Raw genomic sequence first — 27,611 nt, forward strand, 5'->3', positions numbered from 1 at the left:
CGCATAGATCCATTGCAGTTCCAGGCAGCTACTTTGAGTGTGGTCCCATAAGACTCGCACCATCATGTGGAGCGTCGCTCAAGTATTACCACTTTTCCGTCTCGGTAAAAAGCGATCTTGCCTTTTCCCCTTGCCGCTCTAATCTCCGGCATTACTTCCTGCATATGAGCGATCTGCGAGAGGGTGAGATCATCCCCGAGAAAAATGCCAGTCTCTTTAAGAGTTGGTCTTTTCTTCAAGAATGACTTCTTGGCCTCCATGGAGGGAAAACGGAGGATGAGTGCTCTTTCTTTTGAGGTTTCTCCACTGCCTCCGTTTTTCTTTATATATATATATATATATATATATATATATATATATATATATATATATATATATATATATATATATATATATATATATATATATATATATATATATAGAGAGAGAGAGAGAGAGAGAGAGAGAGAGAGAGCCAATGCACAACATAAACGACTCTAGCCTTGATGAAGGGATTGGCACGGACCACCTTTCTAGAAATGAAATGAAATGTTATATTAACGTTTTCAAAAGGCAAAAATGACCTATGAGACCAAAAGGTTACATCCATGTGTGACTCAATACAATGACTAGGGAACATAAAAGTAAAAATAAATGAGGGTACCTAGAGTGGGTAGGAATGCAAGCCCTACCCAACATCCTCATCATCAGAATCACATACTACATCATCTCAAAACATATGGGGAGGGATACAATCACACGAGGTCTAATAAGGTGTGGAATGGAGAAAGGATACAAAGGTGATCATCACATGAACTCTCTCATGGGTCTCTGTAGTATGGCCTCAGTGTCCTCCATAGTCAGCTTTTTGGAGATGCGTGCGCGATGTCTCTCAACAATTCTATGTAGCCTCCAATGTAGACCTCATCTACGATGTGAAGATCCTCGCATCCTAGGGCGTCGTGAGCGGCCAAGATAGATGGCTCCATCAAGAAGGATGCCCCGATCAGGGTGTGACTGGGTAACATGTGGTGGGCTATCCCAAGTAGTCCCTCTATAAAAAGTAGTGACCTCCCTCTATATGGCTCCTCTATCTCTAGGTCCTCTGTTGCTAAGAGTAGTCTCCCTAAGTCTACCGATCTCCAGCAAGAAGAGACCTAGGCACCTCTGATCATGGTAATCCATGATGTAGGACAAGGGGCCAAAGCCCTCTTGGAATAAGCAATGAAAACGCCCACGGATCTCATAGTATGTTGTGCACTGGCAGATATAATACTGTTGTGTCTATGGCTCTCCAGGCAAACTTGGCAGAATCTCTCCTCTGGGAGTATTCTTCATGGTTACCCAGAACGGGAAATCGGAACGGGGAAAGGGGAACGGGGAACAGCAACGAGCATGATATAATGCCATAAGATAGGTGGGTGTCATCTGTCGTGCAGAGAAGATCGTCTCGATAAAAAGCCATCTTCATTCCCAGCTCATATGACAAAGACAGCCAAGTCCTCCAAGTATCCAGTTGAATGAGGTCATGTCTGATAATCTTGATAATCTTTGAATGTGTATGAGTGAGGGATAGTGCATCCAGCGAATAGTGAAAAGGGGGCAGCTTGTCCATACTAAATCCATGTAGCTCAAACCAAGATGATATTTGTGCAAACCATCATGAAGTATCACCCTCACTGGCCAACTGTCATGATGACGCAAGAGAGAGAGAGAGAGAGAGAGAGAGATGAAATGAAATGAAATGATATATTAACGTCTTCAAAAGGCCAAAATGACCTATGAGATCATCAGATACAAAGTGGTGAATCTAATACAATGTCTGAAGTACAAGTACAAAAAGTATTGAATGTAAAATGTGAAAAATGAAAAATGAAGTGTGAAATGTGAAATGTGAAATGTAGAATAGGCCCTCAATGACACTCTGGGGTCGTGCTAGAATGCCTCTGATCCTCTGCTGGAGTCTCCGTCGATGGAGTGTGCACCTGTGTCTCGGTCGTGGTCGTCTCGATCTCCCGAGCTCAGTCGCCCTGTCAATGAGGGTGCCTCTGGTATGAATGTGGGTACAACTCTGTGCTAGTGGTTGGTCTCCTGGCTCCCTCGATCCAAAGCAATCTATGATCTGTCTCTGTGACTGTCGTACTCCATGTCTCCTCAGCAGACTATCTCTATGTTGATGTAGCTCAAGTAGATATAAGCCAAGGCATCTCTGATCCTGATACCTCATGACTCTATCTAGGGGTTCAAAACCCTCCCTGAATAAGCAATGGAAGCGCCCTCGTATCTCATAATACACAGTGCAATGGCATATGTAGTGTAGCTCTGTCGCTGGCGCTCTATCGCATACTTGGCATATCCTATACTCTGGTGGTATCCCTCTGAATCTACCCGTCTCAATCTCCAGCTGGTGTGAGGATGTGCGAACCTGACCAATAGCACATCGCAGACCATGAGACAAATGAGTGTCCATGTAGCTCGGACGAATCACAAACCCATCTCCCGAAAGTTGGAGAAGATGCTCTTTGTAGAAAGCCATCTTCGTGCCCAACTCCTGCATCGGCTCTACCCATGTCCTCCTTGTCACAAAGTGATGACGTGGCGGACAGCAGAAACCCTAATTTCTGCCAGAAACCCTAATTTTTGGAAATCGCGGAGGCAATAAAAATATATAAAAAAAGCGACGCAAATCTTTCTTTTTCTTTACGCAGTGAGAAAGAGAGAAAGAATGCTTTTGCTTTCAAGTTTTGACTCTCTGTGAGAGAGAGAGAGAGAGAGCAATTGCTTTTAATTTGAAGCTTTTAAGGCTTTGCTTTTGGGCATCCCTTGTAACCTTTAAATTAGTGGTGAGGGCCTCACTTCTCAGGGCATCTGGACGCAGAGTCTGAGAGTGAATCCCGACCCACTCTCTTGTACTTTGAATTGATTAATATAAAAAGAAATACTGGAAGGGGCGCCAGTCTTTGGGGCCAATATCTCTAGGCACGGAACACCGTCGGGCCAGTGCAAATCTATTGTGATCTATGAATTGTTTTGAAGTGGTTATTTGGTGTTGTCGCGGTTGATTCCTGACATGGAGTATCCAAGTCTGTTACAGTGGTATCAAAGCACGGCCGATTTCTCTTCTACGGGAAATCCGATCCCCAAAAAATTTTTCCGCGGCACCTATGGCTTCACGCAAGGATCAGTCGACTCCCTCTGCATCTGGAGATGCAGGCAGGGATCACAACGAAGATTCTGACAGAGAGTATGGCCCGCCTCGGCCTACTCAGGCAGAGCAAAGAGAGATGGAGCGTCACCAGTTGATCGAGATGCAACGAAGATGATGCTCAATTTTGCGAAGGACCCAAAATTTGCAAAAATATATGAGCGAGACTTCTTTTCAAGAAGTGCATGAGCAGTGGCAGAAAGCCACTACACCCACTCTCAAGAAACCTTCTACTCACAAGAAATATTCAGAGAAGGAATTAGAAGAGGTGGTTGATGCACGGATCGCCCAGCTTTTGGACGCGCAAAAGAAAGCCAAAAAAGCATGACAAAAAGCAGAAGAAAAGCACTGACTTCCCCGGATATTTGGGTCGTCAGTCAACTTTTGATAAGGCAAAGAAACAGAAGAAGCGTGTTCGATTTCAAGGAGTACCCAGTTCTTCTTCTTCTTCTTCTGACAATTCTTCTAGCTCTTCAGATTCGAGCGAAGAAGACAGAAAAGGTAAAAAGCGAAGCAAGAAACAAAGCTTCGGAAAGGGAAAGAAAAAGACAAAAAAGGCTAAATCTCGCCCAGAGACTGACAATTCTACAGAGGACTCGTCTACAGACAGCTCAGATTCTGATGATGGAAACTTCTATGCGAACAAGAAGAATTTTTACAAAGCCAACCAGTATGACTTTCTCGAAGATAAAAGCAAAAAAGTCCGAGAATTTGAGGAAGGTGGCCACTCGATCAAGTTTGATACTTTTTCAGGATACTCAGATGCTTCGAAGGCTTTGTCTTTTATACAACAGTTTGACATTGCTTTCGCGGGAGGACGCTATTCAGAGCACTCCAAGATTCGGAGAGCTGCCTCTTACTTTAAGGGGAATGCTCGTACTTGGTGGTCCACGCTTCTTTTAAACAAGACTGCGCCAGTTAAATGGCTGAAATTTAAAAAGCTTTTTATTTCTTCTTGGTTGACGCAAGAATATGAACGAGATGTACGAGCTGCTTGGAACCATCTTCGGATGACCAAGAAAGATACAATCAATGCTTATTGTGAAAGATTCTGGAGCTCTTTTCTACCCGCCTCTTCATTCAAGAAGATCTCATTCAGAGAACAGATTGAGCGGTTTACCTTGGGTCTACCTACAGAAATCCGAGATCACTGCTTGGAACAGAAGTCGGCTTCTATTGAGGAGTTGATGAGTCATGCAAAGCAGGGCTTTGCCATTCACTCTGGCAGTGTGACCTACCCCACAGATGAGGCCATGACACAACAAGCCGAACAAACTTCTGGGAATGAAAGTAGAAAGAAAAAGAGCAACCCAGAGAAAAAGGATGCACGACCCAAGCTTACTCCTGAGGAGAGAGCTCGCTTCATCAGAGAACAGGGAACAGGGACATATCTCCACGAAGTGCCCTAAAAAGGCACAGAAAGAACAGAATGATAAAGACGACGACAGGCCTGAGAGTTCGAGAGCAGCTGAGGAACGTGGCAGAAAAAGCAGATAGAAAAGCAGAACTGGTACCACATGGCGTGGGACCTGCACCGAATCTAATGAATGAAAGTACAAACTTTGCCGCTTTTGGGGCAAAGTGAAGAATCAGGAAGCTCTTCTGAAGAAGCCAAGGCCAACTTCTTTTCACTTGGAACTGGCGGCTCGATTTGGAAATTACGCCCGACAGACTGACGCCACAGGCGGAGGTAGTTCGACTGACACCCGGATGGGATGTTGCCATTACACCGAGCATTGGCAAACTTCGTTTGCAATGACAGGGGTGTTCAGGGCACGCGAGTGACGTTCTACTCAGGATCCCTTTGTACCACAAGAACTACGCCGTGGTTGACTACGGGGCCGAGAAAGCGACTTTGATAAATGAAGGGCTTAGAGATTGTTCGTGATGAACTTTAGTTTCTTACTCATTCTTTTGGGAGGGAACTGAACGATGTATAAAGGTTGAATATGTTTTGACCTGATCAAAAGAATGCCAAGATTTATTCTCCACACTCATGCCGATTACTTTTCAAAGGGCCTGAGCATCAAACCATTGATCTGATACCTGGAAGCACGCCACCGAACCGGCCACCTTACCGTGTGAGCCAAGTACAGAATGAAAAGATTATGAACCCAATGAAAGACCTCTTGGAAAAGGGTCTTGTCCACCATAGTACTTCACCGTATTGCTCTCCACTGTTGTTGGATTTGAAGAAAGACGGATCTTGGAGAATGTGCATCGATTATAGCGCTCTCAAAAAAATCACCATCAAGAACAGATTTCCGATTCCTAGGATCGATGATATACTCGACATGTTACAGGGATCCTCGTGCTTTAGCACGATTGACTTGAAGAGTGGATATTATCAGATCCGAATCGCGCCGGGAGACGTCTGCAAGACAGCCTTTCGGACGACCTTTGGGTTATTTGAGTTTTTGGTGATGCCTTTTGGCTTAACCAATGCTCCTGCGACATTTAACCTGGATGATGGACAGGATTTTTCGAGAGTACAGGCTATTTCTTTGATGATATCATTGTTTTCTACAAGAATGAGGCAGAACACAGAGATCATATGCTTCAAAGATACATTTTTTTTGGGACACTTTGTCTCAGCAAAACACGAGTGCAAATGGATTCGGCCAAGATAGACACTATCTATGATTGGCCCGATTTGAAGAATGTCCATGAAGTTGAAAGCTTCTTGGGATTGTGTTCGTACTACAGACGGTTCATTCGAAAGTTTGCAGAGGTTGCTTCCCCTTTGCATATCTTGATACAGAAAGGAGTCCCTTTCTCGTGGGGATCCACAGAGGTGACTGCCTTTCAGACATTGAAAGAGAAATTGACTACAAGACCAGATTTGACTTTGCCAGACTTGCAAAAGTCATTTGAAGTATTTTGTGATGCTTGTGGTCGTAGTCTGGGTGTGGTCTTGATGCAAGAAGGGCATGTCATTGCTTACGAGAGCCGATTGTTCTCTAGGCCGGAGATGACAGCACAGATATATGAGAAAGAGCTTTTGGCAGTGATCGATGCTCTTACTCAGTGGCGGCATTACCTACTCGGAGCGGATTTTACTGTCTTTACAGACCATCAGAGTTTGCGCTACTTCTTCCCACAGAAGCAGCTTTCGGAAAAGCAGATGTGGTGGGCGAACATCTTGTCACAGTTTCACTTCCAGATTGTCCATGTGCAGGGATAGCAGAATGTGGTGGCAGATGCTTTGTCTCGGAAGCCGTTGGTTCTGGCTATTTCCGCGATACATCATAGGAGCTTCGAGGATATGGTCAATCAGTATGCCACACATACAGATTTTGCAGATTTTCACACGGATACGGGATGGGGAGACATTAGCTGGATACTCCCTTCGGGAAGGCTACTTGATGAGAAAGACTATGTTGTGCGGGAAAAGGTTATGACTAAATGCCACTGTCCACCTTTTATGGGTCACCGCGGCATTGCTACCACCATGAAGGGGTAGAGAGATACTTCTTTTGGCCGAGACTCAAAAAGGATCTGGAAGAGTTTGTGCGCAGTATGCCAGAAGGTCAAGGTTGACAGACATAAGGCACAGGAATTGTTACAACCTTTACCCATCCCCACCCGCCCCCGGGAAAATATTGAAATGGATTTCATTTTTGATCTCCCGAGAACACAGAATGATCACGATGATTTTCCGATTATATGGCACGTCTGAGACGATTGTCTCAGACAGAGACCCCGGATTTATGAGTTTGTTTTGGAAGGCAATTTGGGAGAACATTGGCATGCGGTTGCAGTTCTCGTCATCGTTCCACTTGCAAACTAACGAGCAATCTGAGATTGCCAATTCAGTGGTTTTATATTTATTGAAGTCTTGTATCTCGGATCAGAAGACTCAATGGGAAAAGAACTTACCTTTGGTGGAATTTGCCTACAATAACACGATACACTCTTCGACGGGGAAGACGCCATTTCAGATTGTTGAAAGTGCTACAAAGGTTCCATCCTTGCTGAGCACGAAAGATTAGATATTTGAAGCGGATGAATATTCAAAGATTTGGATACAGCTTTTGCCAAGGTTCACGAGACTTTGCAGAAGTCTCAAAAACGACAGAAAAAGGTAGCGGATCGCCATCGTTGGGTGCTCTTACGTTTTGAGAAGGCACGCCTAAGAAAGAAAAAGGGAAAGGAGAGGCTTTTTCCAAAGCTTAGTATGCGATACTACGGACTTTTCAATTAACTGAAAAGATAAATGATGTCTCCATCCGATTGAAACTGCCAGATACTTGGAGGATTCACAATGCATTGCATGTGAGTCTCTTGAAACCTGTTAAGGGTGATGTGCCTAATGATGGGGAGCCTGATGAGCAACCCGAAGTGGAAGAAAACGAGGAGATCCTTGTTCCTGAGCAGGCGGTTCTTGGTTAAGTTCAAGAACTTTCCTGCATTTGATGTGAAGTGGATGGAGGAGGAGGACCTAGCAGATACTCCTCGGATTCTGAAACTTTACCTCGATGTTTTGGTTTAGCATAGTCTACTCCAAACAGAACCCAGAAATTCAGCTTGGCCGAAGATCTGGTGCAGTGGGATGCACAAGAGTGAAGTTACTCCGCTTCTTTGTCAACACATGCCTCGATTTTGATACTAAAGTCATTGATGTCTCTTTGAGCTCCAGGGATACTGAGAGCTGACAGTATTCTGCTGGATGACTTTATGAAATGGAATTCCTGATAATGATACTGATTTGTTCTTGACTTCGTTTGAGTGCAAGAACTGATAGACGAAATGACTTCAGCATTTTGGTCTACTTGATCTTGAATAGGCATGGTTGTAATAGGGGTTAGTCAATCGGACATCAATGAGGTCCCGATTGGACCTAGATGTGATTGCTAGCTACATTGCCGATAAATCATGGTCTAAGATCCGAATGAATGTTGAATGTCATGTGATGTCCTGTGATGTCTGGTGATGTCCTATGATGTCGTGTGATGTGACTGTCGATTTTGTACATGTGCTAGATGTGTGTTCCTAGTACGTAGGTACTAACAGTCAGTGTTTGCTAAGACGGTTTATGGCTTTTGTCAGTTTTGCAGGCGTAATCGCGATCGATTACAATGCTTTCAAGAGGGGGGTATGTCACAAAGTGATGGAGTGGCAAACAGCAAAAACCCTAATTTCTGCCAGAAACCCGAAAATTCCTCCAAACCATAATTCCTGCCAGAAACCCTAATATCTGGAAATCGCGGAGGCTATAAAAAAATTTTAAAATAGAAAATGATGAGCGACGCAAATTTTACTTTTCTCTACGCAATGAGAAAGAGAGAGAGAATGCTTTTGCTTTCAAGTTACTCTCTGTGAGAGAGAGAGAGAGAGAGAGAGAGAGAGAGAGAGAGAGAGAGAGAGAGAGCAATTGCTTTTGATTTGAAGCTTTTGGGGCTCTGCTTTTGGGCATCCCTTTTAACCTTTAAATTAGTGGTGAGGGCCTCACTTCTCAGGGCATCTGGACGCAGAGTCTGAGAGTGAATCCCGACCCACTCTCTTGTACTTTGAACTGATTAATATAAAAAGAAATACCGAAAGGGGCACAGTCTTTGGAGCCAATATCTCTAGGCACGGAACTCCGCCAGGCCAGTGCAAATCTATTGTGATCAGTGAATTGTTTTGAAGTGGTTATTTGGTGCTGTCGCGGTTGATTCCTGACTTGGAGTATCCAAGTCTATTACACTCCTGGTGTCCAACTGTATAAGATCCTGACGAATGAGTCTAGTGATCTTCGTCCATGTGAGTGGCAGTGAGGGTGCATCCAAGGAATACTGAAAAGGAGGCAGTCTATCCATGTTGAAACCATGCCTCTCAAACCATGAGGTCATCTGCGCATACCAACATGATGCGTCTCCCTACATCGCTAACTGTCTAGAGGACTCAAGAGCCAATCTAGTATATCTGCCTCTATGTGTATCCCATAGACTGCGCATAAAGGACACTGATCTGGTAAGAGCCTCAATCTCTATAGGAGGGGCGGCTACCTCCGCTCGAATAATCGCATGTGGTACGAAGGCCTTGGCTCTAATCATCCGGGATATCATAAATACCAAGGGTCTCTCCATGCTCCTCCAACTGTCATGATTCACAGATGGTCCCCAAACCTGGACCCCATAAAGCATAGCTGAAGCAACCAACGTATCAAAGAGCCATAGCTGTGTTCGTGGTTCTTGAAACTGAACCTGCGAACACATCCTCTCTGGCCCTCCCAATGCCGCATAGGCTCTGGACAGTCTAGTCTCTGCTGCTCTCCTCAGAGTAAACCTCGGTCCCGTGAATACCACCCCCATATATGTATATGCATCTGTGTACTCCACAATGTCCTAACCATATACGAGTGTAGGTGCCGATCTCTTGACCCACTGTGGTGTGGTGGTAAACACCATACCCTTGGTTTTACCAAGGTTCACAGACAAGCCACTATCCTCTGCAAAGTTGTGCAATGCATCCAACTATCTTTGCATGCCCTCTAGTGACTATGATATCAACACAATATCATCAGCATATAATAACAAAGGGTTCCATGTCCCTGCTAGCTGAGCGCCTCTGTCGCCCTCTTTGTCAATGTAGTCAGAAACCTCATCTACATACATACCAAATAGTGTAGGGGACAAATGACACCCCTGTTTCACTCCAATAGTGGAATGAACAATGTCACAAATCCCCTCAAGGGTGCGTACATGGCCAGTCACTGAGCCATATAAAGCCATGATCCCCCATATGATCTCTGTGGGTACTCCCAACTTCAGTAGCCTGCGCATCAATCTGGCCCTCGGCACTGTGTCAAATGCTTTGCGGAAGTCCACAAAGCAACAATACATCCGTCTTCCATGTGCCCGACCCTCCTCAATAATGGTTGTGAGTGTAAGAATATGCTCCAAAGTGGAGAAACCCCTCCTGAATCCAGCCTGTCCTGCTGCTCGTATGCCCTCATTTTCTGCCTATTAACTCAGTTGCTATTCAAGAATGGATGCATACAACGGTGCCAATGTGTACCCTATCATAATAGTACAGTAGTTCCCTGGCACCGTGGGGTCCCCTGCCTTGAAGAGAGGTACAATAGTAGATAATCTCCAAGACTCGGGTAGTCCCTCACACATGACACGGTTAAACAACCACGCAAGAACCTCTGACAGTAAATCTCTAGCATGTATCAAGTGCTCTGCCACCAAACCATCATGATCATATGCTCTCCTAGTCCTCATCCTGTCAATGGCATTCTTCACCATCTCAGTGGTAAAGAAGGTACTAGTGGCTGGACATGGCTCTAGAAGGTCTGGTAATGGTGGTTGCCCAAAGACTGTATATAATGATGGTGCATATTGACCCCAAATCTCGGGAGAAGTAATCACTGGAGGAGGTGAGTGCTCATGGAAGAGACGCCAGGCCTCACCTGAATCTCAACTCAAAAAGAGCTGATACAAATCACGTTCCATCTGGGCTAAAAAGGCCCGCTTCTTCCGTCGCACTAAACGCCGAAGGGCAATCCGAGACTGTCTATATGTAATGACTCCAAGTATAAGCTCGCTCTGAATCTGAACTCTCATCTCTCTGCACTCCTCATCATACCAACTATTCTGCGGCATGTTCCCAGAACGTCTTCTCTGATCTGGTTGAGTGTGTGGGTATGCCTCTGCTGCTGCCCCATGCAAGATCTCCGTCAATAGAGTGGTGTTCTCCTCCACTGTATATACAGGCTCGGTTGCCCACATCCGACTGTAAATCTCCTCCACATAAACTGAGTCCGTCTCTGGTGTAGAAGTATACCCTGTGTGCAATCCTCCGTGGTGTTTGAGAGGCATTGTACTAGAAAGAGACTGAAAATGTCAAGAGAGCATGGTCCACTGCTACTCCAACAGGTCTAGGTCCCACACTGAGATCCTGAATACTACATATGAAGCTCGGTGAAGTCATGACATAGTCCATTGTACTGGCCCCATGTCTGTGTGGAAAGCATGTGAATCCCCCAGACGAAGGAAAAATCTCTAGACCATTAAGTAAGGCCAAACCATGCGTAGTCGTCATCTCCGTGAGATATCTCCCATACTCTGTGTGCTCTCTATCCTATGAGTGTCTGTCAAGCCCCATCTCCGATGTATCCATCTCTCTAAGCATCTCCTCCGAGGTATCATAAAATACCGTTTGGGAGTTGGCGGTCATGGCATAAAAGTCTCCCAAGAGAATGATATCTCCAGACTCCCATACGTCATCATCAAGTATAGAGAAAGGGGACTGCCCTCTAGGTGAGGTACAGACTGATGTGCTAGGGGGAAAGTAACATATAGCAATGTATAAGAATCTGCCTGTCTCAGCTCTCGGTCTCACCCACATGTATCTCGCCTGGTCATCTCTCCGGACAATCTGTAATAGCGGCTGCAACTCCTCCATGAATAAGACTGCTACCCCTCCTGAACCTCGACTCCCATGCTGGGATCTAGTGTCTGGCCGACAAGCTATCTCCCATGAATAACCAATCGCACGTGGCATCAACTGTCCAGATTTCTGATGTGTCTCTGAGTAAAAGACAATGTCTCTATCTCTGAAGCTATCCTCAAAGGCACCCACATCCAGCCTATATCATCCATTACAATTCCATACTGCCATCCAGAGTGTGGTCCCATATGTCTCGCACCGTCATGCTGTGCGTCTTTCCAAAACCACTACTTTCCCTCCTCTATAAAAGGCATTTTCCCTTCTCCCTTGCTGCCTTGATCTCTCACATCAACTCTTGCATATGTGCTATTTGTGCTAAAGTAAGGTCATCCCCCATAAATGTCCCAGTTTTCTTAAGTGCTGGTCTCTTCTTCAGGAATTCCTTGTTTCCAAAGTCGGGAAACGCAAAATAAGTGCTCTCTTTGACGTTTCCCTTCTCATCCACTCCCTTCTTTCCCTACTCTCCAAGCACCTGTGTGCATAGGTTCTCGGATGCCCATGCGCTGCAAGAGTTCCTTCACTTCTTCTACATTTTCGGTGTCTTTGATACTTGTAATACGCACATGGAGGGCTCTATTCCTCTTCTGTTCCTCCTCAATGGTCATATTGATGATGGTAGAAGTCTGTGCGGCTTTTAGCATCTGGGACTTCCCTTTCTTTGCACCCTCAATCCATTTTTCTGCTTCGTCAATCTTCTCCTGTGTTTTAAAAAGGCGCTCCACCCATGAGGAAGCCGCTTTCGAGTTTTGTTCTTCCCCTTCACGCAGAGTTTTCACCTGCTCCTTAATTTCTTCGAGCTCCTTTAACATCGAGGGCTGATTTCCCCTCTCCATTTTGGGCATAATTTTGCAAGCTGCAAGTTCCCCTTTAAGCTCTTCAATCACTGCATCCTTTTCCTTCATGTACTTTTCCACATTGGTTTTCCAAGATTCAAAGCTTGCATTGCCTCATCCAACTTTTTTTGCATAACACATTCCATTACATTCACTTCTGCCCACATCAGAGCCTGTATCTCCCCTTTCATAGAGAGATACATCTCATCATGCTTACCAAGCATCACTTTATCCAATTCTTTCCTCATATCTGCACACATAGAATTCTTATAACTCTCTGCATTTGCGTACATCTCTTTCCTAATGTCATCTCTCAAAAAGCTGAGCTCCGAATTAACTCATCACTTGTGAACCCTCTCCATCATTAAATCATCCCGGACTCTGACGGTTTTCCCTGCCCGTAGAGAGCTTGGCGAGAGTACACTATCTCTGTTCCTCCGTTTGAATGTCTCTTTCATTTTTTGTGGGGTGATGAAGCTACCTGTATCACCATCCTCAGCTGGTTGGTCCATCCGAGAGAGAAGAAAAGAGCGAGCAGCGAGCAGTGAACACACACACACACACACACACACACACACACACAGAGACTATCCAAACGAATGCAATGATCAGTTGTGTCTATGACCTCGACGCAGAAACCCTAGCCCTTAAACCCGTCACAAAGAGCCCCGCACGAAGGGGTGGCTTTTTGAAACCCTTGTTGCCCCTGTCATGATTTATGCAGCAGCAGTTTGGGCACATGGACTTACAGTGTCATGGTGGACAAATTCAGAGGCCACAAGTCATGATGATCTCTGGCATCACCTACAGCAAACCTGCAGGTTACGTGGAGGTGGATGGAGGACGAGGAGCACTATGTATGGATGTCCAGCATATGAGAGCATACGGGACCGATATACAACCCTTTTCACACAACAACCCACAATTACAATGCTACTGGAGTCTAGAGACCAGAGACAGCTGGATTGCTACTTACTAGAGATTCAGAGACGTAGAGAGACTCTCCTCCAGTCACCCACACCCACCTTGGTGGGTGTGACAGTTACAGCTCAACTTCTTTTAGAGACCTGCCCCAGTTCCACCCACTGGCATTTGAGAGAGGTCACTCTACAATAGGAAGTGCATGTTTTGACATTGAAAAGCAAGCTTTTTTGTTTTTTTTCGTTTTTTAAAGATATTCTAAAACTCTCAAAAACTTTTAAGCGCTTGAAGAAGCTGCAAAAGTCAAAGATGATCCTCTTATTGAGCACTACACATTGTCAAGAACTTATTGTGATTTTGATGGTCCTCAAAAATTCGGGCTTTCAGCTGTTTCTCACGGAAAACTTCAGCCAAAGTTCACTTGTTTTTTCTAAAAGGCCTCCATTTATGGCACATCGCAGTCGTGATTCTTGACGATTTTATTGACCTCGTTTTTATTATGGACAATCAAGCAAGATAGAGTATCCTCTGGTTGAGGAAGCTTTGCAAACCAGAAGAAACACACCGAGACAGCTAAGCTGACTTGACTTCTAAAGACCGAAGTTAATGCAGCCTCTTGCATCTTTTACCCTGACCACCTGTTTGTTGATAAGCAGTTTCAACAACTTTTGGAAACTGCTTGCTCTAGAAAAAGAGAGAGAGGCATTCACGTTGGTGAAGAAAAAGGAAAAGGTAGATAAAAAGGCAGGAAGGTAACAGAGTAACAAGGAAAACCCATCTCAAAAACCTCTATTTAAAAGCGTATAATGCAAAGCTTCTAAAAGTCACTCAATACTAAGTCATAATTTGAAAAGTTCCCTAACAATGGATCTGTTCGAAAGCATAATTTACCTTCTCCCCCAAAGAAGCAAGGAGCCTATCAACTCCATCAATGACATCAGTGATATTCTCATGTGTGAGTAGGACTCCCTTAGGTTCCCCTGTGGTACCACTTGTGTACATGATTGTTGAAATGTCTTCTTTCTTGGGAGGGATCAAATCAACTGGATTGTTCATCCCCTGAACAATCAAACAAACAACAAACCTACAATAGTAAGCCTCATCAATCAAAAACTGTTCACAATCATCCATTATTTTCAATGCAAGCACTGTAATGATGACAAACAAGAAACTTACCAAATTCACAAACTCAGTCCAAGAATATGCAATGACATTGAAGCCCTGTGCTTCCTTACGCTGTTCTTCTGTTAACTCCCCAAAAGACACTATGGCTGCAGGAATGGAACAGAGCTTCTTTGCCAAATGAAAGTAGATTTTTCTTTCTTCAAAGAATCAGTAAAAGATAAATCTTCTCACTTTTCAGATAATCTGCACACTTGGGCAGGCATTCGAGGATCTGCAAAATGGGAATTCGGACAAACTTAAAGCACTCAGAAATAACAGTAGATTTACATTAGGACAATGCAAGGCACAGGCAAAAATATTATTTAGCTGTTAAACCTTGTCAAGTCAGTCACACCCTAACAAAAGAAGCACAACACAGGGAGTCCTAATCTTAGCAACCATACTCCAATCCCAAAGAAAAAAAGTAGAACATCATGCACACAAAGCTTAGAAATATCCAGTACACGCATTATTTTACACAGCTTTCACCTTTCTTCATCCAGTTATTTTTCCTCTATAAGAGATTGTAAAAGGCTTGGACACTCCAAGCGAGAAATCAATAGAAACACGTGACAAACTACAACAACAGAACTTGAAAGAGAGAGAGAGAGAGAGAGAGAGAGAGAGGAGGGGACACCAAGCGGCGAAGTTCCTCTTCCAAATGCAATGGCCCCAAAGATTGGCGCCACTTTCGGTATTTCTTTCTTTATTGCTTCACAAAGGTACAATTGCCGAGGGTCCTCTCTCTCACGATGCTGCCAAGCTACTTTGCTCGGAGAGGCGCCATGGCCACGCTTATAAACAACACAAAGGAGGCCATAAAACTGGGCACCCCAAAAAGCTAACAGTTCTAAAAGCGCACACTCCAAAAGCGCCTGCCCCAAAAGCTTACACAATTCTGCAGCAGTATGGACTGCCATGTGGCATTCCATGACACAGCGCGTTTTCAAATGGCTTCTACAGTTGGCCATTGGTGGCCACTGGATAGTGCCACGTCATCACACTTGTGACATACCTCCATATTGAAAGCAGAGTAATCAGCCATGATTACACTTGCAAAGCAGCTCAGTAGACACTGACTCTATGTACCCATGCACTAGACTGCACACATCCAGCACTTGCACAAAGACGACAATCACTAAACGTTCACATTAGTATCCCCGTCGGGATCTCAGATGACAATTATGATCATTGTAACTTATTTAGCAATCACATGCAAACCACGCTGACCTTTTCACGGATGTCTTGATCTACTAAATCTCGTTACTATCACATTTACATTACCCCACAGGTGAAAGAGATAAAATGGTACAGTCATCTTATCTTTTCGACACGTACCCAAACGATACACACATGAACACGTAACAAGTTCATTTTAGGAATTCCATTTCAATGTACATCTTTTCGTAAATCCATTCAGTAAAATATCGTCAGCCTGTCAATATCCCTAAAATCTCATGGAGAAATTAGTGACCATTCTAGCGTAATAAGGGAGTGGAGTGGCTCCCCTCTTACGCAGTCCGCACCGCACCAGATTCACCATGTTAATTCATCGATCGCTTTCAAAACAACCGGTTGCTAAACCAAAAGCCTCAAGGTAACGCTCTACTATCTGAAGGGAATGTGCTAGGTCCTCCTCCTCCATCCACTTTGCATCAAGAGTCGAATAGTTCCTGAACTTAATCAAATACTGACAGACCAGCTTACCCGTCACTTTCCTTTCCTTGTGCACTAGGACCTGTTCTAGAAAGAAAATCTCTTCCGTCTCTTCCACTTTGGGTTGCTCGTCTGGCTCCCTCTGTATGAGTTCTTAGTGATGCCATTTGGTCTTACAAATACTCCTGCTACGTTCAATAGGATGATGGATCGGATCTTCCGCCCACATCAAAAGTTTGTTGGCACATTCTTTGATGACATGATAGTCTATTCAAAGAATGAACAAGAGCATAGGCGTCCCTTGACCATTGTGTTCAAAGAGTTGTGTAGTCACACGTTCCTCATCAACCCCAAGAAAAGTAAATTCTTTTTGGAAAAGATCCGCTTTTAAGGCCACATAGTGTCAAAGAATGGTGTCCAAATGGATCTTGCCAAGGTTGAGGCAATTAAGACATGGCCAGATTTGAAGAGTGTGCACAATGTTCGTAGCTTCTTGGGACTGTGTTCTTACTACAGAAGATTCATCCGAAATTTTGCCAAGGTTGATTCACCCCTACATGCTTTGCAAAAGAACGAGGTCACTTTCAAATGGACACAAAGAGAAATTTCAGCTTCTAATCTCTTGAAGGAAAAGATGATATCGGATCCAATAATTGTTTTACCACATCTCAGGAAGTCATTTGTGGTCCAGTGTGATGCATGTGGCAATAGCATTGGTGCAGTGTTAATTCAAGACGGTCGGGTAGTAGCCTATGAAAGCAGAATCTTGCAAGGGCCAAAAATGACTCAGCAAGTCTATCAGAAAGAGGTACTGGCTGTGATTCATGCGCTTTCAAGTTGGAAACACTACTTGCTAGGTGCAGATTTTGTTGTCCAAACAGATCATCAGACCTTGCGACACTTTTTGACACAGTCAAAGTTATCTAAAAAGCATATGCGTTGGGCAAACATTCTCTCTATGTCCCACTTTCAGATTGTGCATGTGGAAGGCAAGAAGAATGTTGTGGCTGATGCATTGTCAAGAAAGCCACAAATTTCAGTTGTATCAATTCCTTATCATCATGAGCTTGATGACATGAAGGAGTAGTATGCTAGTGATGAAGATTTTGTAAGGATCTTTGAACAATTGTTAGATGGACAAGGCCATAAGCACTATCTCCTCAAGGATGTTTTTATGATGATGAATTGAAGACTGTGTGTTACTAGACCATTACGACATAAGGTTATGGTAGAAAGTCATGTCCCAGTGTATGCAAAGCATCGTGGTATAGATGCGACAGTGAAAGCGGTCGCTTCTAATGGCGTACTTTAAGGACAGATGTGGATGCCTTTGTGCAAGAGCGCATGATTTTCCAAAAGGTCAAGTTTGACAGGCAAAAGGCACTAGGGTTATTACAACCACTACCTATTCCAAATAAGCCATGGGAAAGTATTGCTATGGATTTTATCTTTGATCTTCCAAGAACGCCAAGAGGGAATGATGGTACATAGATCATTATTTGCACATTCAGCAAACATGCCAATTTATCCTTGTCAGGAAGAAGATAAAATCTGATCAAATGGCATGGCTATTTATGTATAATGTGTTTTAAGTACCATGGTATGCCACAATTTATTGTCAGTGATCAAGATCCTCGTATAACGAGCCTGTTTTGGAGAGGCTTGTTTGAAAACATGGCCACTACGTTCAAGTTTTCATCCTCATTTCATCCACAAACTGATGGACAGTCAGAAGAGGCTAATTCTATTGTCTTAGATCTGCTGAAATGCTATGTGTCAAATAATAAGGGTAAGTGGGAACAGTATTTACGCATGCTTGAGTATGCATACAACAATACAGTGCATTCGTCAATAGGCAAGACACCCTTTGAAATTGTTGAAGGTGGCAAAAAGGTTCCTCCCATTTTGCACACAAAGGATAAGATCTTTGAAGCACATCGTTATGTAGAGAATATGGATGAAATGTACAAGAAACTTAAGCTTGCCTTGGAGAAGACTCAAGCAAAGCACCGTTGATAGTCACCGTCACGAACTCTTGTTTTCACCCGGTAATTGGGTTCTTTTGCGGTTTGAAAAGGCAAGATTAAAGAAGATGGAAGGGCAAGGAAAGGTCATTCCCAAGCTCAGCATGCGTTACTATGGGCCTTTTCAAAGATCAACAATGTTGCCTATAGGCTGAAATTTCCTGACACTTGGAAGATTCATAATGCATTTCATGCGAGTCTTCTAAGACCTTATGTGGGTGATGTGCTGGAAGAAATGCCAGTTGAAGATCAACCTAAAGTTGGAGATCTTGGTACCTAAGCAGATTTTAGCACATAAAAAAAGAAAAGTTAAGGGAAAAGTTGCAAGACGTTATTTGGTGAAGTTCAAAAACTATCCACCTATGGATGCAAAGTGGATGGAAGAAAGTGAACTACTGAAGTCGCCAAAGGTATTGCAGCTTTACCTTAAAGCTTTTGGTTTACAACCCACATATTCTCCGACTTGAAACACTTCAATGGAGAAAAGGTCAAAGGGCTTGACACATGCTCAAAAGAGGGGTGATGCAAGAGATAGCACTTCACATGTACATACAGATTCAATGCAATTGGCGATAGAAGTGTACATTGTTTGACAAGTGTTAAAGGTATAATGCTCACTTCTATGATAGATAAAAATGACAAAAGTATGAAGGTTTCATTAATTCATTAGTATCTATGCTTCATGAGCTTTCTTGTGGATACATGTGATGATAAAAGAAAGCTAATCACACTAAATCATCTATGGCATCTATATCGGGCATGCAATCGAGGACGTTTGCGATTTCAAGAGGGGGGTATGTCAGGAGGCTATGACAATCATCAACTTTATTTGTTGGTTTCCTTCCCTTGATTTTGATTTAATGTTTGGGACCCTCATTTTGAAGTCCCAAATGGCCGGACTTTGTATGGCCAGTGTGAAACGACCGGCGGCCGAGAGTTTCATCCATAGTGAAGGCTAGGTCACCACGAGATGGTTGGGCCGATCGCCACTAGAATCGAGGAGTCAAAGGGTGGCTAGGCTCAGTTAAAGTCATTTAGGCCCCTCGACGGGACTTTAAGTTGGTCAGTACTAGGAAATTAAACCAAAAGGAGTAAAATTGGCTATGAGGAATAGGATCCCCTCCCGTAAGTAAAGTTTGGAGAGCCAGTAATGACATGAGCAAGCAGAGGGCATTCCTTTTGTAGTCTACTAAGTAAGACAAAGTAGATCACAATCATAGGGAAGAGGGTGATATTATGCACTCTACTCGGAGAGCCAATTTTCTTGGATGATGACATTACAAAGATGTAGGCACAGCATAGGTGGCCACACATGCCAAGAGTCTTACAAGCCAGCAAGAAAGTGATGGTTGAGTCATGACTGATGGTAAGGCTGTTGAATGGGGATTCGCTGCCTATGAGACATCACTTCCTAAGACAGACATGGCTGTCTGGAATTGCAAGGGTCATTATGGACAAACCCAAGGAGATTAGAGGAGGTGATAGCAAGCGTAGACATACTATACTCGCAAAGATGCCCAAAAACTGAGAGTGGGGCTTACCGAGGGTACATGGCTACCGGTAAGAGTCACTACATAGAAGTGTATAGGACCCCTCTTCTAGGGGCTCAATGTTAGTTCCTAGTCATAGGAGGGGCGACCTAGTTTAGGACATCAGTAGGATGTATGTCCAGTGCCCAGGCAAACATTGGTGTGAGCATGGCCTATGTGGCCGACCGGTCACCTATGAAGGAAACTGAGGCCTCATTTGTGGAGGATAACCACCATTGTTGGTGTGCTAGTAGAGAGTCTGAGAGGCTAGGTCTATGCGACGTCACACCAAGGGGTTGAGGATGAGTGGTATGGGTAGCATGGTCTAACACGGGCACGCCTACGTCTCAAAGTCTGGCCAGCAAGGGGGCACTTTAGATGGTGACTACGATCATGTGGTTAGTTCAACACAATTCCATAGGGGCCCAGGTAGCCGAGAGATTCTCACATGTTCCATCTCATGGTATCAAGGCCAGCTTGGCTACTAGATGGACTACGTGCACAACTTGTCAAAAGTGGCAATGGAAGTGGCAACAACCAATGGACAGATATACAACAGAGATAGATGCACAACCTCTCGTCTCTGATGGAGAAGAGCAGCACTTCAAATGTGGAACCTCCGAGAGCAACCTTGTCGCAATGATCTCCTAGATCTGCAAAGAGGTTGCAAATGGAGGATGGCCTAGGGCAGAAGAAAACACAATAGGGGAGAGAGATGCGAGAACGCAAAGGGTACAAAGAGGGGGAGGGCGATCTGGGGAGTATTAGAGAGAAAAACAATGCTGTAGAGAGAAAACGCTAAAGAGAGAGAGACCCAAAAAGTTGGCTTTGATTTGCAATGCATAAAACTGATTGTCACCAATTTTGGCCATTGTAAGGCTCATTTGCAACTGTCACCGATTTGGCCCATAGTCATGGACAGGGCTGATGATCTACAGTTGTTGAGTGCATTTGACATGCTCGTTGAAAGTTTGCAGGAACCACTTGAGAAGCTACAAGAGAGCTGTAGGGTTTGTCAAGCTCTAGGTGCTTGGGGCGCCCGGGAGAAGGGAAGCTGGTAGAGTATGCAAGAGGGCCCACAGCCTAGCAAAGGATGCAGAGAAAGGAGCAAGACTATTGGCACCTAGAAACTGGTAGAGCATGCACGGCATGTCGACACCTGGAAGGCCCATGCATGGCCCATGCAAGTCAACTAGAGTCCATGCATGGCAAATAGCCCTCCATGCAAATCAATTGGAGTCCATGCAAAGTTAATTGGAGTCCCTTCATGGCAGGTAGCATTCCATGCAAGTCAACTAGAGTCCATGCATGGCAGGTGGCAGTTCATGCAAAGCAACTAGAGTCCTTGCATGGGAGGTGCAGTTCCGACATGGCAAGTACCAGGCAACCCTAGTAAAGGTCAGTTCAAGCATGGCAGGTGCCTGACCACACAAAAGCTACCATTTTCAGCCAAGGAGCCCATACACATAGATGAGGAACATGCGACTTGTCCAAAACATCCCATTAGAGGCTTAGACAGAAAAAGAAAGTGTACACACTTGTCACTTGGACTCTCTCTAAACACACACACGCACATCTCTATTTAAAGGGTCGATTTAGCCAATTGTGAGGACTACTCTCTCTCTCTCTCTCTCTCTCTCTCTCTCTCTCTCTCTCTCTCTCTCTCTCTCTCTCTCTCTCTCTCTCTCTCTCAGAAATAGGCCACCATTTATCATGAGCTTTGTAATGTTGGAATTTTACATAAATAAAAGAAATATCGAAAGGGGCGCCTATTGAGGGGTCGATTCTGTGTAGGGGGAGGAACTCCGCGTCTCCATCTCTCGTGATCCCATCTCAATCTCTCTCTCTCCCCCTCTCAATTACTCTATCTCAAATCTACATTGTCTATGTGCTGAAATTCTCGTTTACAAAGCTGAAAGTTACTGTTCTGTTGTCCCGCACCACCTGGACAATAGGCCCGTCGCCTTCCGAATTATTTAAAGGCGGGTGTGACTTGATGATGCTGAATAATTTGGATGGAGTAAAGGGTGAATTGGCAGATAACCCTCCAATTTGGGATCTATACCTTGCGACCGTTGGTTTTGGAGCTTCCATAAATAAGCTCCAGGTCGTTTCAGTAGTTGATCTGGTGCAGTGCCTGCTACATAGAGGGGAGCACTACACTCCCCTGTCAACCAATCTACCACATGGGCCGATGTGAGAGCATAGTAGTCACGGTTGTGTTAGTTTTAACAGGTTTGCAATATAAAGAAATACCAAAAGGGCGTCGGGGTTTTGGAGCCAGGGTCAAAGGACTTCAAATATGTATTATGTACATGGGGGACTCCTAGCATTCTAGTTTGCAGAGAAGCATAGGAGCCCCAGACTTTCTAGCCAATGGAAGAAATACTAAGAGGGGCACCAAGGTTTTTGTCACAAAGTGATGACGTGGCATGCCCAACTGGAAGAACTAGCCAAGAGGACAACAAGAACCGAACCCAAAAAGTGTGTCCAAGGGGCCTAAACAGGAGTTAGGATTTTTTATAAAAAATCCATTCCTACAAGCTTACGGAGCACAAGTCGAGGGGCCTAAAACCCTAAAACATATTACGCCAAGGCTCAGTCAGATTTCCGCATCTTGTGCTGACATGCTAAGGTGGCACGCTGTATGGATTTCCGCAAATTGTGCTGGCTGGTTTTTGCAGCTTTTCTCGTGCACTTTCGAGAGCATATGCTTTTGGGTGTAAGAGCTTTTAGAATTGATGCTTTGGGGGCTCTGCTTTTGAGCATCCCCTGTACGTTTATAAGTGCCCTAGGGCCACTTTTCAGAGGGCATCTAAATGTAGAGTCTCGGGAGGGCTCGACCCTCAGGTTTGCAAAGTACTAATACAAAAATACCGAAAGGGGTGCCTTTCTCTAGGGCCAATGCATCTTGGACGAAACTCCACCGTTCTCTCTCTCTCTCTCTCTCTCTCTCTCTCTCTCTCTCTCTCTCTCTCTCTCTCTCTCTCTCTCTCAGTCCACTTATTTGCAGATTTTATTCGTGTGTTGCTATTGATTTCTCGCTTGGAGTGTCGAAGCCTGTAACAATGGTATCAAAGGCTAAAGCTCAAAACCACTCTTCTTCCACAAAAGATCCGATCCTTTCTACACCACACATGGGTTTTCGCAGAGAATCTAACAAAGACAACATCCCTATGATTCTTTATCGCCCCTGGTTATTTGGGCCACAAATCAACTTTCAAGGTGGTGAGCAGATCCAAGAAGCGGGTTCGTTTCAAGGATGACTCAGATTTTCCTTTGTCTTCGAAGAGTTCCAACAGTTTGTCATCCTCTAATTCGACTAAGAATGAGAAAAAGAGGAAGAAGCAGAGAAAAAGCAAGAAAAGCACGAAAAGCAGAATTTTTGAAAAAGTCTAGAGGGCACACGGAGCCATTTAGCAGTTCAGAGGAGGAGACCTCATCCTCTGCTGGCAATTTAGACAATGAGGAAAAGAACAAGAAGACCAAGGAGTTCAAGGATGGGGGTCAAGCACTCAAGTTTGAAAAGTTTTCAAGCTACCAAGACACCCATTGAGCACTTGAAGTCATACAACAGTTTGATGTCGCTTCTTAGGAGGTCGTTTCTCAGTGCGCTCCAAGGTACAAAGGCCAGCATCTTACTTAAAAGGAAACGCACAGACATGGTGGTCTACTCTGTTGTTGCACAGAGAAGCACCTAAGAAGTGAGTAAAATTCAAGAAAATTTTCACTTCTACTTGGATAATGGAAGAATATGAAGATGTCATCACGGCTTGGAATCGTTTGAGAATGACACTTTGGATGACTATTGCCAAAGGCTTTGGCATACCTTGGAGGATCAATTTGAAGGACCAAATTGAGCGATTCTGTTGTGGATTGCCAAAAGATATTCGATCGTATTGTCTGCAAACGAAGTCTAACTCTATCCAGATACTTATGGGACATACCAAGCAAGGCTTTGCTATGCATGCCAGCTCATTGACCTATCCTACAAACAAGCTAATGTCCACCTCAACGAGGCAAGAGTCTTCCAAGGAAAAGAAAGAACAAAGGGAACCGGATGATAGTTCATCAGAGAATTCCAACGAAGCAAGGGAATCAGCTGATAGTGCATCCAAGGGTTCTGAAGAAGCAAGGGAGTCAGTTGATGGTTCATCAAAGAATTCCGACCATTCAGATTGAGGTGCCAAAGGACAGGCGAGGCCATCGGGACTACCAATAGGTCACTCAACACAAGAATGAACAGAAAGGTGAGCTACGTCCATCGGATAATTTGGTAAGCGCACTTTTTCGGCTCTCCACGCAAAGTGGATGCAGGAAGAGAGAGAACATTGCAAATTCTCTTCAATTTTGAGATGTGCCTTGAAGCTTTTGGATTATTAGCAGTGTCTACGCCGAAAGTTACCAATGAATCAACATGTTGAATCTGTTGCAGTGCGGACTGCACAAGAGGGGAGCCACTCCACTCCTTTGTCACAGATTGCCTAGATTGAATAAAGTCACTAATTTCTCCTTGAGATTTAGGGATACTGACACACTGACAGTATTTTGCAGAATGACTTTATGAAAATATGTACATTAAATTGGAATTTTCCTAGAATTGAACATGCTCTTTCATGTGTGTGATGAAAAGATGAAATGTCTACAGCATTTTAGCTGATGAATGATTTGAACATAGTGCATGTAGACATTTATTAGAGATCAACGAGATCTGGATGTGATGGCTAAATGAATGAGAACTGAATGTGCTTCTAGTGCATCAAGATTTCTATCTAGATGAGATGACTAGATATTGTTGTGAGTGCATCAAGTGTTCCAAAAGGATGAGATTATTGCACAAGGATCTAGGTGCATCAAGAGTTTTGCACGGGATGAGATGGCTAGTTCGAATGATTGAAACAGAATGTTTAGTGTGAACTAAGTGTCTTGTTTTGTAAATTGCATGCTTTGTGAAAGTACTATCTTGTGAATTGGTCAGGGGCATGGTTTGCTTGAAATGTGAAAAGAAAAGATATGAATCTGATAACAACAAGATTTAGTAGATAAAGACTTCCGTGAAAAGATCGGCGCGGTCTGGATGTGATTGCTAAATATGTTACAATGATCATGATCTCTATTTGAAACCCTCGACAAAAATGTAATTTGATCAGTGACTAATGTCTTTGTAGAAGTGCTAGATTTGTGGAGTCTAGTGCATAGGTACATAAAGTCAATATCTACTGAAGAAAGTTTCAACTTTCTATCCTTTGGCTGTTTTGCAAGCATAATCGAGGGCGATTACAATTCTTTCAAGAGCGGGGTATGTCCCAGAGTGATGATGTGGCGTGCCCAACTAGAAAGAATCCACCGAGAGGACAAGAAGAACTGAACCAAGAAAGTGTGGGGTTGAGGGGCCTAAACATGAGGAGTTAGGGTTTTTTTTTTTATAACTGACCCTACCAACTTACGGTTCATCCGCTTGGGCCCTTGAAGCCTAAAGAGACACCATGCCAAGGCTGAATCAAATTTTCACATTTTGTGCTTACATGTTGACATGGCAGGCTGTACGGATCTCCGCGACTTGCGCTTGCTGGTTTTTGCAGCTTTTTGCGTGGGCTTTTGAGAGCACATGCTTTTTGGGTGCAAAAGCTTTTAGAGCTGACGCTTGTGGGGCTCTACTTTTGGGCATTCCTTGTACGTTTATAAGTGACCTAGGGCCACTCTTCAGAGGGCATCTAGACACAATCTCGGGAGAGCTGGACCGTCCACGAGTTGTACGTTTGAGATGCAGTAATAAAGAAATATTAAAAGCGGCGCCAGCTTTTGGGGCCAGTGCATCTAGGGTTGGAACTCTATCGTTCCGTGCGGACTCTTTCTCTCTCTCTCTCTTCTTGTACTCATTGGATGCACCATCTCTGACTCTTACACAGTCTGAGATCACCAGGCTCATCTGCCAAGACCTGACTTAGCTAGATACTAGGAGGACTTGGATACAGCTGGCACAAGAGTTGGGCACGAAGATGGCTCTCTATAGAGAGCATCTTCTCCAGCTTACTGAGGATGGTTTTGTGACGAGGCCAAGATACATTAACACCCACTTATCTCATGGGATATGATGTGCTATTGGCCAAATACGCACATCTTCACACCAGCTTCAGATCGAGACTCGTAGATACAACCGAGTACCAGCAAAGGCCAGGACATGTCCCCTATGTCACATGGAGCCTGAGACAGAGTTGCACTACACATGCCACTGCCCAGTTTACTATGAGATACGAGGCCGCTTTCACTGCCTGTTCAGAGAGGGCTTTGGACCACTCTCTAGAGTCATGGGGTATGAGGACCAGAGATGTCTGGGTCTGTTTTTTCTCGAGCTACGTAGATACAGAGAGAGCCTGATGAGAGGCGAGGCTAGCCAGTCTCAAAGATGGACCACATACTTTTTTAGAGTGGACACTAGGCAACCAGAGGAGAACCTACCACAGCAAAGCTCACATTCTCCTCACACCAGAGGCATGTTGATCAATCAAGCAACCGAGCTAGGGAGATCTAGACGCCCACGACTACGGAGGACTACACAGCATCGACGGAGGCTGCATCAAAGGATTCGGATCACTTTGGCCCGACATGCACGACGCTCGGTCAGGCTATTGACCATGGAGGAGATTCATGAGATCCGCGAGCGACCGATGATGGATCTCCTATGATTTAGCTCTTTTGAGGATTGTACACCCTGCTCATCTTGTATCGGCCTTTGTATCAGCTCTCACCCATTATATTCCCACATGCACACCCATATCGTGTTGTATTAGCCCCCAATCACTACTTTCACCCCCCTACTCATATCCTACACAATTCCAGCTAGCTACTTAGTTCACATCTAGCAGTGAAGTTTTTCACTTTACTTCATTTTATTTTTCTATTGTCCTCCTATTACAAACCGGCTGAAAGTGAGAAAGCTACCTCTCATAGGCCAGTAAAACAGCCCTCATTCCCTATGATCAGCCCCTGGCAGATATTGGTCCACTAGTAGCTCTACCAAGACTCGCCATAGAGGTCAGAAACTCTAACACCCCCTCTCAGCTCCTAGTCAACGGACTACACAATTGTGGAGGTGCTAAGTGACATCTCCAGACAACAAGGCACAGCACGCATCCATCTGATCTCCACTAGAAACTCTATTCTGTAACTCTATTGTAACTAGAAACTCTATTCTGTAACTCTATTGTAACTAGCAAGTCATGTTGCCCGCCCTCCATAAAAACTCAAGACCCAAAAACAGGGTCAAAACTAGGAAAAATATACCCCCTTTGATTTCTGGGCCAGAGACTTTATCTCGAGTCAACACCCTATGCTCATCCAAGACAACCACCATGCCAAATCTGCAAAGTTCATACACTAACAAGATGTGATACCCAAGACGAGGCACATATAAAACATGGAAGATATGCATTCCTCTCTGCCGCATTCAATAAGCTACATTGCCTTCTCACTGTGTACAGGAGCCACTAATGTGTCTTCGAATAAAATTGCACCTTTGTACGGCCTTGGATCATACATCAAATCACAAGAGGTCATGTGCCTAGCAGCACCACTCTCAATGATTCAATCACAAGAGCCAAGGAAAGTAAACTCATCCTCCTGCTCCAAAGTTATCTAATCTTGAGGGATCTCCATCTATGTAACAGAGCCAGGTGTTGGAGTCATTGTTGAAGACTTCGCTCTTCCACAAAGGACATTTCCTCCAGCAATGACCCTTCTCTTCACAATTGTTGTGATGTCTCTAGGCTTTCAAGGCTTCTTGCACTGGATCAGTCTTCGAAAAATGTGGCTCACTCTGATGAGAACTTGTGTTGAATTCTCAATAGCGCAACATAGAAAA

General features: G+C 44.3%; 1 protein-coding gene across 1 annotated transcript in view; it reads right to left on the minus strand.

Annotated features, from left to right (window-relative positions):
• The window catches only part of LOC147438320 (long chain acyl-CoA synthetase 4-like), a 181,671-nt gene that overhangs the window by 59,944 nt on the left and 94,116 nt on the right, over positions 1 to 27,611 (minus strand). Inside the window, exons 7-9 of the mRNA XM_086487603.1 lie at positions 14,734 to 14,773; positions 14,554 to 14,648; positions 14,269 to 14,436 (exon numbers count right to left, since the gene is read on the minus strand). Of these exons, the coding sequence (XP_086343729.1) occupies positions 14,269 to 14,436; positions 14,554 to 14,648; positions 14,734 to 14,773 (303 nt within the window). The remainder of the gene's footprint in view (positions 1 to 14,268; positions 14,437 to 14,553; positions 14,649 to 14,733; positions 14,774 to 27,611) is intronic.

The sequence above is a fragment of the Adiantum capillus-veneris genome, chromosome 17 (assembly GCF_014529385.1).
Source record: "Adiantum capillus-veneris isolate H3 chromosome 17, ASM1452938v2, whole genome shotgun sequence".
Lineage (NCBI taxonomy): Eukaryota > Viridiplantae > Streptophyta > Polypodiopsida > Polypodiales > Pteridaceae > Adiantum > Adiantum capillus-veneris.